At 45.5% G+C, this 17487-nt stretch overlaps 1 protein-coding gene across 1 annotated transcript in view; it reads left to right on the top strand.

Moving 5' to 3' along the window:
• FEZ1 (fasciculation and elongation protein zeta 1) overlaps window positions 1-17487 on the top strand; it is a 38906-nt gene that overhangs the window by 17208 nt on the left and 4211 nt on the right. The window contains exons 3-7 of the mRNA XM_040483443.1: window positions 5866-5952; window positions 8240-8408; window positions 11504-11775; window positions 12707-12787; window positions 13856-13931. Of these exons, the coding sequence (XP_040339377.1) occupies window positions 5866-5952; window positions 8240-8408; window positions 11504-11775; window positions 12707-12787; window positions 13856-13931 (685 nt within the window). The remainder of the gene's footprint in view (window positions 1-5865; window positions 5953-8239; window positions 8409-11503; window positions 11776-12706; window positions 12788-13855; window positions 13932-17487) is intronic.

The following is a 17487-nucleotide window of genomic DNA, read 5'->3' as shown; positions in this document are numbered from 1 at the left end:
CTGTTCCTGTCTTTATGTTTAAAGAGTGTCTTTTATAGATTGCATATAGTTGAGTTTTTTTTACTATTATTCTTATTTTTGAGAGAGAAAGAGAGAGAGCCGGGGAGGGGCGGGGAGCGGGGACTCTTCCACGCCATCAGCGTAGAGCCCAGCCTGGAGCTCCATCCCACGAATCATGAGATCATGACCTTAGCTGAAATCAAGAGCCAGTTACTTAATTGACTGAGCCATTCCGGCACCCTCATCTTTTATATTTAGTCTGAAAATGATGATGTGTGCTTTTTCGTTCATTGGGTTTAATTCATTTGCATAGTGTTTAGTCCATTAACACTTAAAGTAACTTGAATAGTTTGTGTTTAAATGTATGATCTTGCATTTCTATTTGTCCTCTCTGGGTTTTTGTTGTAGTTGTTATTCCTCTGTTCCATCTTCCCTGCCTTCTTTTGGGTTAATCAAATTTGTGTGGTATTCCATTTTATTTCTTCCATTAGATTTTAGCTATACCTCTTGGTGTGTGTGTTTCTGGTTTGTTTCTGTTTTTGTTTTTTACTGACTTCTTTAACGATTATACTCTGCATTATTAAGTTATCATAGTACATTTAGTATTAATATTATGCTACTTCACATAAAATGTAAAACACTTTCTGCAGTATAAGTATATTCCTGTTATCCTCTGTGCTATTGTTGTCATATATTTTACTGCAATCCATATTATGTACCCCGCAACACAAAGTTTTTATCTTTTGCTTTACACAGTTAGTTGTCTTTTAAGGAAATTAGGAGAAGGAAAAAGCATACATTTTTAATATTTACCATTTTTGGTATTTATTCCTTCCTGTGGGTCTGATTTTTAATCATTTCCTTTTAGGCCAAAAAACTTTCTATAGGATTTCTTGTAGTGTTAGTTCACAGGTGACAGATTCTCAGCTTTCATTTATTTCATGTTTTCCCTTCTTTCAATGGTCACAGCCTTTCACTGTCTATGCCCAGTGCCTCAAAACAATTGGCTCATAGATTTTGTCCAGATTTGTAGTTGTATGTGGCTGAAGCGGTAAGTCCAATACTAGCTACTCTTTTGTGGCTGAGAGAGACCATCTCTTGTGTTTTTGTGTTTTGGAATTTGTTTTATTCAAGTGTTGGACTTAAAATGATCTTCTGCTTTTTCTACCCTCCCATTTTCTATCCACTTATTTTGCTTTACTCTCTCGGTGATTTTCTCAACCTTATCTTCAATTCTTCTTTTGAAAATATAGATTTTGCTACTATAATTTTAGTGTCTAAGAGCTCTTTCTTATTGTTTTTTTTTCTTTAATTAATTCTACTAAAAAGACCATGTTTTGAGGAAGCAGTGTTTCCTTGATGTCTTTCTGAGGACAGTAATGATAGGAAGGAGTTTCTTCTGCCCTCTGTATTGCTTTTGATTTGCTTTTCCTATGTATTTGTTTCAGTCCCTGTCTTTCATGTTGGGGATTGTCTGCAAATGTTTGACAGTCCTTGGGCATAATTTCATATTTAAAAGTGAAGCTAGACTCATTGAGCTCTTCCTTTGGGGCAGGTCTTATCTCCTGCTGCCCCCACTGTAGTGATCAGTAAGGACCTGGTCATTTTTTTTGGAGGCCCCAAATATTGGCATGTATCTATAGGTCTTTTTTCTTGGGCAGTGTAATAGAAATGTGCTGGTTAGTGACTTGAGTCATGTTTTGCTTGAGGAGGATAAGCCTGACTGCCAGTGTCCTTAGAGCCTAATAACGGCAGGAGGGTCTTGGTGAGTATGTAGACTTTCACTTAATCCCTCTGTTTGGGGTAAGATCCCTCACCCCTGCTTTCAGGTGGCCATGGGTATCTTGAGTCCAGGGCCTCCTAGTTCAACCTTTCCAGAGTAAAATCTCCACTTCTTTTAATGGTGAGAGGGCGGTAGTTGCCTTTCTACGTGGGAAGGGAGAAGAGACCCGGGGTCTTGCTGCTCCTATGAAGAATCCCAGCAGATCCTTCTTTTTGCAGCCCCACCTCCCAGTACCACCTGAAGCCTCTAATTCTGAGTCTTTCAGCATCTTTGGGGTAAAAGCACTTACTTTGGGAAGGCTCCTCCTACAGAGCTTACTCCTCTAGCCTGCTAGCTCAGCATCTGCTTTCTAGCATCTCCTTTGCTGTTGTCTTTACTCTGGTTTGTTTTGTTCCTGTGGGATATCCTCTTTTGGTCCTTTAGCTCTCGCTGTAGTCAGATTTCAGGAGGAAGAGGAGATAATGGAGTGTGTGTGCTATCTCCTGTCTTCCTCCTGCTATAAAAACACAGAAATGGGAAATCATTTAAAACATCTTTAAAAATTGTGTTCTGATGTGGACGATCGGAGAAAGACAATATGGAACCTCTACTCAGAGGCCCATCATGAAGAAAAAGGCCTTGGCCTTACGTTAGGAGCTTGGGGGAAAAATACGTGTACACTTACATTTTTAGGTCAAAATACTATGCTCAAGTTCTGTAGTATTATTATTATTAAAGTTCTCCACGTTTATTGGGTTTTCCAATTAATCAATATTTTGTCCCTGATTGATGTAAAAGACAGTCTCTTTTGTCCCTGTAACTTGAATTAATAGCACATGGCAGTTGTCTTGGATAAGAGGAACCAACATCCAGGACCGGGTGTTCCACTCTTCTGTTTTCCAGGTGACTAAACAGCTAAGTTGTATGTGGACAGGGGCTGACTATAGGAGGCAATAGTGTTGCCATTCCTGTCTCTTTCATGTGTTCATTAATTTGTTCAAGAAGCGTCTGTTGTCTACATGCTGTTTGCTGGGCTCTGGTACATCTCACTGTGGGGATTCAGAGGCATTGACTTAACCCCACACAGATGTTTGCTGGTTGTTCACAAGCATACAGGGGATGTAGTTGTCTTTTCCCCGGGCTGGGTGCATGCCATTGATTTTTTTTTTTTTTTTTTTTTTTAACTTTTGACCGAAGGTGAAAATGTACCTTCAGTCTCTTACTTTTGGTCAGGGCAACCACCTGTGTGAAACAATTGTGATAAGGGGAGGGAATAGAATCATCTGGTTAATAGTCATTATTGAACACAAGGACTCTGTAATTTCAGTCCTCACTCAGACTTCTGTGCAGCAAGACTTGGCAGTCTTATAGGCTCCAGGGAAGGTTCTCCACATTTAGTGTCAAGTTTGAAGCTACCACGTTACAGCCTTGGGGGCACACCCTTGACCCAAAACAGGAGGAAGAAATGGCTTGTCGAGTAGTATGGCCAGACCTTTTCTGGATCTCGGTCTTTTTTTCTCAGTTCTGGAAAGAAGTCACTTGGAAGAATGATTTTTCTTGAAACAGCCATAGTTCACTTCTACAGTATGGACACAATGTGAGTTTTAGTCTACAAGCTAATTCAGCCTTAAATGACCTAGCCTGCAGGTTGTTTTTGGCTTTAGTCTTCCCAATGCCACACAAGAGACTAAACAAACTCCCTGTAGCAATTTCTAGGTCTCTCATATATGAGAATAAGAGTGTATACATACTCTTCCACGTACATAAGTGTGTGTGTGTGTGTGTGTGTGTGTGTAAATCATATAATCCTATCCATATGTACTAGTGTTATCATTTTTCAAATTTTTTTCTTTTTTTTCCCTATTTGTTCCCACCCAGTTTTCCACTCTCTGCCTGAGATATTGTCCTGGTAAAGAAGGGAAGTAGGGAGTCTATAAAAGGCATTCATAAGGAAAGAAGGCTTGTTGAGAAGGGACACAAACTGTAGGCGGAACAGAGTCTGCTAGGACGGGGAGAAAATGTGGGAAGAGCCCTAGAGAGGGTAAGGAAGGAAGAGAGAATGAGAACCAAAAGCTAGAGAGGGAGGAGAAAAGGCCAGGGATGGGGTGGATGTGTGAAATCAGAGGCAGGGGGGATAATCCACACATGAGAGCGGAGGGAAGGAGCCAGGACTTTAAGTACTTTGTGTTTGTTTCTCCTTTTATTTTACTTTTTAGCATCAGGCTTCTGAGATCTGAGAAAACGTGGGGTAGGGATGGCTCACACAATACTAGGAACTCAGGGTGACTTATCATTCATCATAATTGATTTTCAGGTCCCTTTTTACCCAAGCCTGACGAATCAGACCCGCAGGCTTTGTGCCAGAGGGAGAGGTGAGAAAGCTCCAAGAGGCATCCATGCCACTGCTCGGGTTCACTAACATTTAAACAGCAAGAAGCGTCTGTCCCTAGAAACTCCCTCCCTGCTTTCAGCCAGGAGCTCAGAGGGAAGACCTTGGGAAAGCAGACAGTGTAGCTCAATGATGCAGTATTAGCAGTCAGTGAAAATTGGCCATATCTCAGAAGACGTAAGCCTTTTGTTTTTAGAGTAGGTTTAATGTCAAAGAAATTCTGGTTATATCTCACACTCGCCTATAGAAAATCATCCAAACAGAAAACAACAACCTCTGTTCCCCAGGGTGAGCCTAACTTCTAGCTTCTGGGCCTTTCTGGCCCTGAGAAGTTTTGCCACGAGTGTAGTTGTGAACAAAGTGGGGCTCCGGGAGCTTCGTTCTGCAGAGTGGGGAGTGCGGAAGCCAGGCGGCCACCACAGGTGGTAGGTAAACTTGGCGGAGAGAGCAGCATATGGGTTCGCCAACAGAAATAGATGTCACCATCTGGCGCACAAGCCCCTCAAATGATCCCATTACTTCCCGGTCCTACCCCTCATCCAGGTTGAGTGCAGACAGCATTTGGGATATATTTGATTAATTTTTTAATGACATAGTCCTAGTTTCACGCAAACGTGGACAGAAGATGATGTGTTTTGTTAGGGGCATCTGCCAAGGTGGAGCTCAAAGAAGAGGGGAGAAATTTCTGAGGATAGATGATCTCTGACATGATTGCTTGGGGTGGAACTGGGTGTTTTCTGTTGGAACAGAAGTGTAATCCCCAGGGAAGAGGCAGATAAGCATGCCAGCTATCGAAGAGCAAGTAAAAATTGATTCCAGGAAGAGAGGTGTCTCTGCAGAAAGATTTCCTGGAGGCTCTCCTTACCAGCCCTTATATGACTCTCAAATCTGACTTCTGGACACAGACAGCCTGTGGGGTGATTTAGTGGTTGATTTTGTGTGGGATTTGAACCTAAGTGCTGGACCGTGGCTGTTTGGGATATGGTCAGTAAAGCCAGATGTGCTGTGAATACCTTGTTGGATTTCAACACCTAGAATCACAATGGCTGTGAACTTTCAGAATCTTACTTGGCATTGTGCAATTTTGGAGAAACGGCAGATGTTTCAATATTTTTGATGTTTAGTCTGTCCTGTAGTTCATGTGGTCAGGTGATACTGTGGCATGCCTCACGTAGATTCATCACTTCCTTCTGCAGCTATGACACCAAGCCTAGAATTCCAATTCTAATTCCAATTCCAATTCCAATTCCAATTCGAGACAGCCTTTCATCAAGTTCTAAAAGCTTGACTGTTTGGATTGGAACAACCCACCCGTTAAAATGCCTAATTAAGTAAACTCTGGAAACAAAACCCCAGATTGAAACTCCTTGTATAAATAAGGGTGACTTTGCTGCAGGAATTGTCGACAGTGTCACTTGCCTTGGGAAGGTTCCTCGTTCACACAGGGACAACCTGTCTGTGGGTTAAAGAACCCTTTGAGTCAGACATCCCTCGTTGTCCTTTCCTGACTCAGGGATGCATGTTGTGCAGAAGGGCTGTGTTTGGAATTGGGTGAAACTCTGGGCATCTCTTCAGATTCCCCTCTTTACACAGTGGATGGCCGGCCGGAGGGGCCTCTCAGTCATGTTATCCGTTCTAGACACCAGAGAGTAAAGAGATCCCTGGTTCTGCTGATGATCCATTAGAATTCCACCCCCTCCCCACCCCCCTTCAGATCCATGAGAAGGAAGAGGAAGAGTTCAACGAGAAGAGTGAACACGATTCTGGTATCAATGAGGAGCCTCTACTCACAGCAGATCAGGTACGAATATTTCTCTTGGTTCTCGGGACTTTTTGTTCTTTGGCTCAAGAAAAAGTTTAAGTGACATACTTGTCACATCTTTTTATTTTATTTTAATTTTTTTAAAGTTTATTTATTTTTGAGAGAGAGAGAGTGAGCAGGGAGGGGCAGAGAGAGAGGAGAGAGAGAATCCCAAGCGGGCTTCATGCTGTTAGTACAGAGCCCAATGTGGGGCTTGAACTCACGAGCTGTGAGATCAACCCCTGAGCTGAAACCAAGAGTTGGACGCTTAACCGACTGAGCCACCCAGGTGCCCCTTGTCACATCCATTTAAGGCAGAAGAAAGATATATGGTCTAGTGTGGCTGTGTTGATGACTCGGAGCATCTGTGATAAGGGATTTCATTTCTCTTTATGCCTTAGTTTATCCACCTGGGGTAAATAGGAACATAATTCCTGACCCTTGGGTTGGGCGGGGCTCATGTTTGATTACGTCCAGAGACAGGCCCAGTGTTGACTGGCTTCACTTCTTGCTAAGCCTCTGCATGCAATCCCATTAAGAGTCAAGACACTTAAATAAGGGTCCTAAATCCCTGTTCCTGCAAAGATAGAAGTGGCAGATGAGGCTTTTATTTGATGGGTATTTTCTCATATTTCACAGAGTACTCAAAATGTTGAGCTTTACAAAGGGACTCTTTTTTTTTTTTTAATGTTTATTTACTTTGGAATGAGAGAGAGAGTACAGAGGGGGAGGGCGGAGAGAGGGAGACACAGAATCTGAAGCAGGTTCTAGGCTCTGAGCTGCCAGCACAGAGCCCGACGTGGGGCTTAAACTCACAAACCATGAGATCATGACCTGAGCCGAAGTCAGATGCTTAACCGACTGAGCCACCCAGGCACCCCCCAAAAGGACTCTTAATATGCAGTTGAGTCTTTGTTTAAAAAAAAATGTAGTGTTTGACATTTGGTTGAATTAGTTATATTTTGGCTTTAGTCACTTATTACTTCAGGGGAATAATCTTGGGTCTTTGGATTCTTTTTTCAACTTTTTAGTCAACAAATATTTATGGGTGACTTTTTTGAGCAGGTGCCATACAAATTTTTCACAAAGTAGTTCAACCAAAAAACTCCACCAGGAGCCTTTGGTGCCAGACAGTGCTTTTTGGTGAAAGGAACTCTGTGGTAAAAAGGTGGGATTATAAACAGATGAGGTCCAAGAGATTGAAGGGAGCCGGATAAAAGAGAATAGGGGCCAACAGTTATTCTTGTGAATGGTAAGAGAAAAGTGATCCAAAGTCAAGGACAAGTAGTCTGAGAGACGAGAAACTGAGCCATAAAATTTTAAAGGGGGTTTGTCATTTGCTTGCATTTTATAAGCGGCTCTCAGCAAAGACTAAGTATTCCCTAAATTGGCTGAGTGGAGTTGAGAAGTTGTGGGGATAAAATAGAAATTATTCTCAAGGAGGGGACCCTAAGTCCCCTTGTCCTTGGTCCAGCTGACATGAAGAAACCTGCTTCAGGGACCACAGTCCAGTAGCCTGGAGCCTCAATCCATCCCAGAATCGACAGACAAATGTATAAAAATGCCCTATCGTGACCAGACCCATCTGTAGACGCCTTTCAGACCTTCTTTGCTTGTTCCATTTTCTTTATGTGTAAACCGTTAACGGACGAATCAGTCCTCTGGCAGTCCTCTCATTCAGCCCTCTCTGCTGGGCCCTGTTAAGAGTCTAGATTACAGCTGGTTTCCTATCTATTTTCTGCTCTCCTGACCCTACCCACCCTTTTGTTATTTTGTCATCCTGTTTCGTACTTGTGTCTGGGCAGCCTAGTTCCTGTCCAGGTGAATTCTGGAGACATTTCCTCGGTGTGAAAAAGCCTCCCTGTTTTGAGCTGTTCTAGGAACAGCAGAAGCACCGTGACAGTTAATGGACTGGGTTTTGTGCTAAAGTTGGTTGGATAAAGTATTTCCTCACTTAGAAATAAAATGCTCAGCAGATTGAAGTAAATGTTCCCTTCCAGGCAGCTTTGCTTTGTTTCCCGAAAGAGGAGTTTATCTCCAATAAAGCACTCATCTAAATGGTGTTCTTGGAAGAGATTTCACATTAAAGTGTGCTGTACATTAAAGAGTGTATGTAAGACTTTGGTCAGATCTATTTTTATTATTATTCAATATGTATTAAATAACGATACCGCTTTGGGAATTTTACGGGCAGCAAATTAGAAACTTCCTTAACCGATCAAAATTTGAGCCAGCCTGTCCTTCCAGCAGAGAACAGAGTTAGCACTCTCTTGTGTACCTTCTTTAGGTCATTGAGGAGATTGAAGAAATGATGCAGAATTCCCCAGACCCTGAGGAAGAAGAGGAGATCCTGGAAGAGGAGGATGAGGGAGAAACCTCCTCCCAAGCTGACTCTGTCCTCCTTCAGGAGATGCAGGCCTTGACCCAGACCTTCAACAACAACTGGTCCTATGAAGGTGAGGGCCCTGGTGGGTGGGCTTGCCAAGGATGAAGACCATTCTGGGCCAGGCCCTGGGCACATGCTTCACATGTAGCTAATAGAACCTCAAATCGAGGAGGCTGGTGGCACCTTTCTTACTGGGCGTCAGGAGGGAAGTTAGCCTTTTTGGTGGGGAGGTGGAGAAAAAGTCAGTTAAACAAAATCAAAAATGGCAAAACTAACCAAAGAATAAGACAAAAGCAGAAAAAGGAGAAGAAATCTGAACCCACTATCCAAAGTGATGCTACCGTAAAATCAATGAAAAAGGTAATAATAATGATAGCTGATATTCTTGGGAGAGCTTTCTGTGTGCCAGACCCTGTTCTAAGAATTTCTGTGCATAATCTCATTTCCTCCCCACGCCAACTCCATTAGGATCGAGGTAATTGAGTATCCTGAGAGGTTAAGTGACTTGTTTGATGCCACTGTGGGGGAAATATAATTAAAAACAAAATCTCCTCCTCACCCAGAAAACCGTTCCACAGAGGAGAAGAGAGAAAGAGGACAATTTTATTATTGAATAAGCGTTAAGCCAGAATGGGGTGCACATCACAGGCAGAAGGAAATCCTACTCTCGTCTACAGCTAAGTGGATACAACCCATTACATTAAATAGGTTTTGCAATCTGGAGTCAGGCGACTAGTTAGGCTCCTGTCATCTTCCTTGGTGATTACTTTTCAAAGCCGTGACTCCTAGGGGGTTGGGAAGACATTCGTGAGTCCTAAGACGGGCAAGAGGCTTATTTAGCCATTAAAATGATTGGCATCTCTCTGCAAAGGACCCAGGAAGCCATTCTCAAAGAAAAGTCAGGTAAAGGAGAGAGAAAGTCTCTTCCCTTATTTTCAACAGGGAGAGTCAAGGCTCTAATTTTTTATTTGTATCTGCCCTTACACTACATGCAGGTCACGAGGGGTGGAGCCCATATGTGAAGCCAGGCAGGTTGATTCCAGAATCTGTACTCTTAATCTGGGTTAGCTCTCTGATACAGGTTTGTAGTAATTATAGTCACACAAAGAAAAAGGCGGATGAGGCGTGAAATGGAAACATGTAACACAGCGAAGGCGCAATTGGGTATAAAAGTCATCGGTCTGGAGGGGTAAGGGTACCCATGCTGCAGGAGGGGCCGAGGAGATCTGCACGCAGGCTGGTGGGGACTTGGAAACACAAGAGGGAGAAGGTGGGCCGGGCAGGTGTAAAGGTCCAAACATGGTAAAAATTGAGGCCTGATCTGATGAACTGTGTCCTGAAAATGAAACTCTGCGGCCCTAAAGAGTAGAGGCCAGGGGATGGCCAATGCAGAAGGAATGTGCTGGGAATGATGGGGCAGACTTGGCTGCCTTCAAGCCGTTCTCAGCCACACAAAGGCCCCAAACACAGCGGCATTCAGCGCAAGACTCCCGAAAACAGCTGAAGTGCAGAGTGAAATGGCAAATGCAGAAGGAGGAGGCAGCTCCAAAGAGCAGAAGAAATGGGGAAGGTGAACCAAGGCAGCAAACACATAGGCCAGAGCAGAAACGGGGAAGTAAAATGGATTCTGGGGCTGAAACAAAAGATCTCAGAAATGGACAATTTGAAACGATGCCTCCCTCCTCCCCTCCACAATCGATTTTATTTTATTTTATTTTTTTAATTTACATCCCAGTTAGTTAGCATATAGTGCAACAGTGATTTCAGAAGTAGATTCTTTGATGCCCCTTACCTATTTAGCCCAACCCCCATCCCACAACCCCTCCAGGAACCCCCTGTTTGTTCTCCACATTCAAGAGTCTCTTAATGTTTTGTCCTTCTCCCTGTTTTTGTATTATTTTTGCTTCCCTTCCCTTGTGTTCATTTGTTCTGTGTCTTAAAGTCCTCCTATGAGTGAAGTCATATGATATTTGTCTTTCTCTGACTAATTTTGCTTAGCATGATACCCTCCAGTTCCATCCACGTAGTTGCAAGTGGCAAGATTTCATTCTTTTTGATTGCCGAGTAATACTCCATTTTATATATATCCCACATCTTCTTTATCCATTTCATCCATCGATGGACATTTGGGTTCTTTCCATACTTTGGCTATTGTCGATAGTGCTTCTGTAAACATTGGGGTGCATGTGCCCCTTCGAAACAGAGCACCTGCTTGTATCCCTTGGATAAATGCCAAGTAGTACAATTGCTGGGTCATAGGGTAGTTCTATTTTTAATTTTTTGAGGAAGCTCCATACTGTTTTCCAGAGAGCTGCACCAGTTTGCATTCCCATACAATCGATTTTAAATGAAGAAATCTTAGGGGACAAGAATTTAAGATAAAGTTATCTGTATCCCTTTATCTCAGGTTCCCTTTCCTTTTCACTGATGGCAGACTCTGTACCAACCAGCCAGGGTTCATTTTTCAGTGTGTTGACATTTCCCATGTTCCTGGATATCTGCACTCGCTGCCGGACAGGACTGGAGGGGTGAAGAGGGCATCAGGTCACTGCAATTATTTTGCTGTCCGGCTATCTCTTTTATTTATTATTTATTTATTTTGAGAGAAAGAGAGAGAGAGAGAGACAGCATACGCAAGGAAGGGGCAGGGAGAGAGGGAGAGATTGAGAATCTCAAGCAGGCTCCGCGCTGCCAGCACAGAGCCTGATGCAGGGCTCCAACTCATGGAACTGTGAGATCGTGACCTGAGCCAAAACCAAGAGTCGGTCACTTAACCTACTGAGCCACCCAGGCGCCCCTCTCCCCCTGATTCTTGACCCATTTGCACTTGGAGTATTATAGAAATAGAGAATAAGTAGGAAGAGGAACACAGGATCAAAACGGCACATGTCTGTCCATGTGCATTTTTGCGGACAGAGTCCACAGGCTTCCTGGGGGGCTATTTCTTCTTCCTCTTTTGTGTCCCTGGAAGGGGTGTTCATTCTGGCTGTCGGCATATGGGTCCCTCCCTTCCTGGCAGCCCCTCAATTCCCAGTCCTATAAGGGGTTGGCAGGGGTCCCCTCTGGAGAGGCAGACCCACCTCAAGCAGCAGCAGCCCCGGGAGCCTCCCCGTCAGGCTCTGCCTTGGATGCAGCTGTCACCTGCGGGATGGTCTCTCCCTGCAGGCCTGAGGCACATGTCCGGGTCGGAGCTGACCGAGCTGCTGGACCAGGTGGAGGGCGCCATCCGGGACTTCTCGGAGGAGCTGGTGCAACAGCTGGCCCGCCGGGACGAGCTGGAGTTTGAAAAGGAAGTGAAGAACTCCTTCATCACGGTGCTGATTGAAGTTCAGAACAAGCAGAAGGAGCAGCGGGAGCTGATGAAGAAGAGGCGGAAAGAGAAAGGCCTAAGTCTGCAGAGCAGCCGGATAGAGAAGGGAAACCAGATGCCTCTCAAGGTACGCGGACCCCCAGGGGGAGGACCCGGTGTGTCCGGGCCCCAGATCCTCACCGTGTCAGGTCCCAGTACCGACCCTGGCAGGGCCCGTAAGCAGCGACTGTGAGCAGGACCCCTGGCAGACAGTGGGGCTGTAAAGAGGGAGAAGACACCCCTGTCTCCTTTACTCTCCCAGAGGATCCCGGTCCAGCTGAGGGAGGCGGGACGCAGACATCGGAAAATACTTGCATATGGCATGTGTTCCCTTAGGCAAGACCTTAGAAAGAGGGGTGACCGGTGCTTAGTATTGATGGGCATTGTGCCCTGGGACTCAGGGTCAGAATCCCTGCTATTCGTCCTGACTTACCTCTTTAGGATGGCAGTAGGGGTGTTTCAGGATTGAAAATTATGACTCCTTACTGTCATATTAGCAGGATTCTCCAGACCTGTGGTTCTTGATGAAGGAAGCTCACGAGAAATCATCCAAGATTTTTCAAAATACCTTGGCCTAGGCTCTATCCCAGACCCACTGAATTGGTCCTAGGCTTGTGCCTTTTGGGAAAAGCTTCCCAGTGAAGGACAGTAGCTTTACATCCGCCCTTCCCAGTGGCTGGACATTTTGTTTTCCTCCTTAAGACGCTTGCGTCATCATCCGCCCCAGGTGTCCCGTCCTGCTTCATTCTTCCCTTTGCACGTGGAGGGGGAAGTGAGGAAGCGAGGGGAGCGCAGGGGGGCCTGTTGCCCTGAGGGACAAAGATGACAGTCCCTGAGACTCTACTATTGGTTCTTGCAAAGCTCAGGCTTAAATTTTGGCCTGTCCCTTAGCCTTGGTGTTATCTGGGACACGGTGGTAGTGGGTGGGTCTGGGTAGTTTAGGGAGGGCACCGAGGTCCCTGGAGGCGAGGACTGCGGAGCAGGAAGCGTTTGTTCTTGAGCCCCCCTCCTCTTCACAGCGCTTCAGCATGGAAGGCATCTCCAACATTCTGCAGAGTGGCATCCGCCAGACCTTTGGCTCCTCAGGAACGGACAAGCAGGTACAAGCAATTCCCTTGCTCCCAGCTTTCCTCCTGGACTCTTGCAACTTGGTGATTCCCTGGGATTATCCTGGGACTTGGGCAAGGGGCAGGGGATGCGGGGGTGGGGTTCTTCACATTTTCTTCCTTTCTTAAGGAGGAACGGCCAGTGTCTTTTAAAAGAGGAACCATTTTTGAGCTGTTGCCAGGCCCTCAGGTACAAAGACGGGTTCGTCCTGGTCCCTGCCCTCGCGAGGGGTGTAATCTGATTGAAAGGGCACGTGCATACCCAGAGGAGATTGAGATGGTAGAATAAGAGCACGTAACTGCTTGTGTGTATGTTAGACACATTCGTAGCTGAATCCTCAGGGTTAGAATCCTAGCACTGCGGCGTGGGAAGAGATTTTAGGAATATCTAACTCAGGCGCCTCACTTTGCAGCCGTGAGAGCTAAGGCCCAGAGACGTTAGGTATTCTCCCAAGGCCACACTGCTAGGCGCAGAACCAAGACCAAAATACAGGTCTGGAGCTCTTCTCACTCAGTCCCCCAGACTCCCCCACAACCTTCAGGGTCTCTCTGGTGCTGCCTTCTCCAACATCCCACCGGCCCAAGGTGATCTTGTTGTAGAAGCACCTCGTATCCAGCAGAGGGAGCAAACCCGACATCCAAGACCAAGGGCGGGGTTGAGGTTCTCTCCCCTGTTATTTTTGACAAAAGGGAGTCTGTTCGTTTTCAAATTGCTCTGCGAAGGATGAGAAAACATAACCCCCCTCTAAAATGTTCTCCGCGCTCAGCCTCTGCTCACCAGGATTCCTAAATAACCCAAAGCTTCTAGCGTCAGAAGAATGTATTAGATGGAATAGAAGGCTAATATGGTAAAGTCTTACTTCCAGAGACCGCCCCCAACGATGGGGACAGGGTCCTGACGCAGGGGTGTGCACAGTGTCATGGGTGTTGCCGAGAGTGTCCGATTCGGTGGAGCGCGTTTGTTAGAGAAAAGCGTGATCCCTGTGAGAATTGCCGACTCCTCTTCCCAGCAGAGGGACCATACTTGAGTCTCAAGCCCTGCGTGCCATGTTTGTCTTGTAGTACCTGAACACCGTCATCCCTTATGAGAAGAAAGCCTTGCCTCCGTCAGTGGAAGATCTCCAGATGCTGACAAACAGTGAGTTCCTCTTGTCCTCAGTGAGATGGGCTGCTCGTTTCCGCCCTCCCTTCCCTGTGAGCATCACCCCTGGTGCCTCAGGCCTGTGGTTTCCCTGAAAACAGCAGCCTCAGATGGGTCAGAATGTGCCCCATATCGCTGTGTCACTTCCCCCTACACGGGGGCAAAACTAAAAGCTGTCTTCTTTGTTTAACTTTCTTTTAATGTTTATTTCCTTGTGAGAGAGAAGGTGAGAGAGAGAGAGAGAAAATGAGCAGGGGAGGGACAGAGAAAGAGGGAGACACAGAATCCGAAGCAGGCTCCAGGCTCTGAGCTGGCAGCACAGAGCCCAACGTGGGGCTCGAACCCATGAACCGTGAGATCATGACCTGAGCCAAGTGGGGTGCTCAACCGACTGAGCCATCCAGGCACTCCTAATTTTTTTTAAGGTTTATTTTATCTTTGAGAGAGAAACAGAGCACAAGTTGGGGAGAGCCGGCGAGGGAGACACAGAATCCGAAGCGGGTTCCAAGCTCTGAACACAGAGTCCAATGCTGGGCTTGAACCCACAAACTGTGAGATCATAACTTGAACCGCAGTCGAGATCATGACCTCAGCCAAAGTCGGACACTTAACTGACTAAGCCACCCAGGCACCCCTGGAGTGGTCTTGTTTTTCCTCTGCTTCCTCGTAAAGGGCAGAGACTTGCCAGGAAAGAATGAGCTGGTGAAAGAGGTTGGGGGCTGGGTGAGGGCAGTGCTGGTGCGCCGGGACTTTCTGGGGCTCACCCAGCTGTGCTCAAAGCCTTGCATTCTCTGCCTTTCCTGTTCTCTTGTGAGCAACTTGAGGATACTTTGTCCTGCTTTGTGGCCCCAAAGAGGGGAGCTTGGTCTATGGGATTGGCTTCGTTTTTATTTTATTTTATTTTTTTATTTTTTTATTTTTTTAGAGGCAGGGTTTTTTTTTTTTTTTTTTTTTAATTTATTTTTGGAACAGAGAGAGACAGAGCATGAACGGGGGAGGGGCAGAGAGAGGGGGAGACACAGAATCGGAAACAGGCTCCAGGCTCTGAGCCATCAGCCCAGAGCCCGACGCGGGGCTCGAACTCACGGACCGCGAGATCGTGACCTGGCTGAAGTCGGACGCTTAACCGACTGCGCCACCCAGGCGCCCCTTGGCTTCGTTTTTAAATTATTACTGTTAAAACAAATTTTTTTTAATGTTTATTTATTTTTGAGAGAAAGAGAGACAGAGAGAGGGGGAGGGGGAGAGAGAGAGAGAGAGGGAGACACAGAATCTGAAGCAGGCTCCAGGCGCTGAGCTGTCAGCACGGAGCCAACACAGGGCTGGAACTCAGGAACCACGAGATCATGGCCTGAGCCAAAGTCAGACTCTAAACCCACTGAGCCACCCAGGTGCTCCAGGACTGGCTGCATTTTTAAGGAGAAGCAAGGTTTCTTGGGTGGCGGGGTGGGTAAGCCTGACTAGAAAGAACAGTTTTTCCTTCCAGGAAATGACTGCCTCCTCTCCTTTGCTTTGACACTATTTTCAAATATTAATAAACATTCTGAGCTGCAGGAGAGACCAACGTGTGATAAAGAGCCTTCCGTAGGCAAAATCTCCTTACATACACCAGACACTGCAACCCCCGAAGGGCTGGGGGCACACGGTGTTAGCCTTCAGTGTCAGCCTGATGCTTTTCGAAAGAGAAAAGTCCGGGGCTGAGATAGGGTGTCAGGCTCGGTGAATCACAAGAATGTCTATCTCCCTGGCAACCGTGCACGGCACTGAGTGACATACTAACCAGGCCGCCCAGCCCAGCGTCACCCTGCTTCAGAGGCAATGGCCCAGCATCATCGGGCCAGACCGGTGCAGGGCTATTTGATACCCCAGGGGAGGGGAAGAGAAGTTTCTCCTGTTCCGATGAGGAAGGAAGATCCCCGCTGGGCCCCCTGGTGCTACAAAAGGTGACCCAACACTTTGATGTTTATCAATTGGGCGAACTGAAGCAGGCAGTTCTGGTGAACGGAAACCCTGCCCACACCCATGGATCCGGCGTCCTTGAGAATTTGGAATTTTAAATTCAAAGTACATTGGCTTCCTCTTCCCTCATCTTAAACTCCTTTATTTGCATAAATATGCACTAAGATTTTTTTTTTTAAAGGGAGCTGACAGAAATGAACTGACATTTATAAGTTGTTTGTGTTTTCACAAGCAGTAAGCACTTGGAAAATAATTTGGACAAATTACGCAGGTTGATGTATGTAAAGGACTCTATCATATTTTTTTTTAAAGGAAGAGCTATAAATTTATTACAGACACCCATTCAGGAATTCAGTATGAAATTTTTTCATTTTAATTAAGAAACAGTGGGTTTTATTTACGTTTCAAGTTAGCTTGAAAAATTTTACTTGGAGTGTTTCCATCATTTAGAACAGTTCGGAAACACAGGAAAGTGAACAAAAGAAAATAAATAATTCATTGTCCCCTCTACTGTGGGTACTATTTTGGTGTTTTCAGCCATAATATTTTATGTCTTCTCTATATAGTTGGGATGATACTGGCTATAAAATTTTGTATCATGATTTTAGTTCTACCAGTTAACATTTGGTTAACGTTCTTTTTATGGCTCTCTCTCCCATCATGTGGGTCCACCACATCCCAATATTTTATTCCTTTTAAAAGAAAAAAACTGCCATCTTTCCTGAATGCGAATTCCACTGCAGGTTATAAAAGCTCTATTTTTTTTTTTTTTTTGTTTTTTGTTTTTGTGGCAAATCCTCATATGGATTGTGAACATCTCCTCTTTCCTCCTGAACCCAAAGACACAGGCCCAAGACCAGCTCTTGGGGACCGGATGACGCATATACATTTCAGATTTGGGCAAGTTCAGACACATACTGGCTGAGTGCAATTTCATTTGTAAAGCTGTCTTCTTGGTGCAGCATTGAGTCTGCCCGTATTCGGTTGTAAGGTACCTCCAGCCGGTCCGGTTGACACGGATACATGCCTAAAACTACGGAAGAAATAAAAGAAAGGAACACCTGGAGAGCCCTCAGGTTCAGGCTCTTTTCTTTTCTCTGGCCGGACCTGGCCACTGACTCACACCCCCGCTCCCAATTTTTGAAATCCAAGTTTCGTGACCCTGCCTCCACGGCATAGATACACTATGGTTTATTTAAAGAATCTGTTGATGAAGAATCTGGTTGGTGGGATCCCTGCTCCCCTCATTCCATGATATTATAAACAAAGTCCAGCAACGTTCTTGAAGGATTTGCTCCAAAGCTGACTTCCACAGGATGAATTATGAATATAGAAAGTTTTACCGGGGCGCCTGGGTGGCTCAGTCGGTTGTGCATCCGACTTCAGCTCAGGTCATGATCTCACGGTCCGTGAGTTCGAGCCCCGCGTCGGGCTCTGGGCTGATGGCTCAGAGCCTGGAGCCTGCTTCCGATTCTGTGTCTCCCTCTCTCTCTGCCCCTCCCCCGTTCATGCTCTGTCTCTGTCTCAAAAATTAATAAACGTTAAAAAAAAAAAATTTAAAAAAAAAACAAAAAAAAAACAAAAAAAAAAACAA

This window comes from Herpailurus yagouaroundi, unplaced genomic scaffold (assembly GCF_014898765.1).
Source record: "Herpailurus yagouaroundi ecotype Mexico unplaced genomic scaffold, PumYag 161, whole genome shotgun sequence".
NCBI classification, from domain to species: Eukaryota; Metazoa; Chordata; class Mammalia; order Carnivora; family Felidae; genus Herpailurus; species Herpailurus yagouaroundi.
Note: the sequence above shows the minus strand (reverse complement) of the source record. Positions and strands in the feature narration are given on the sequence as shown.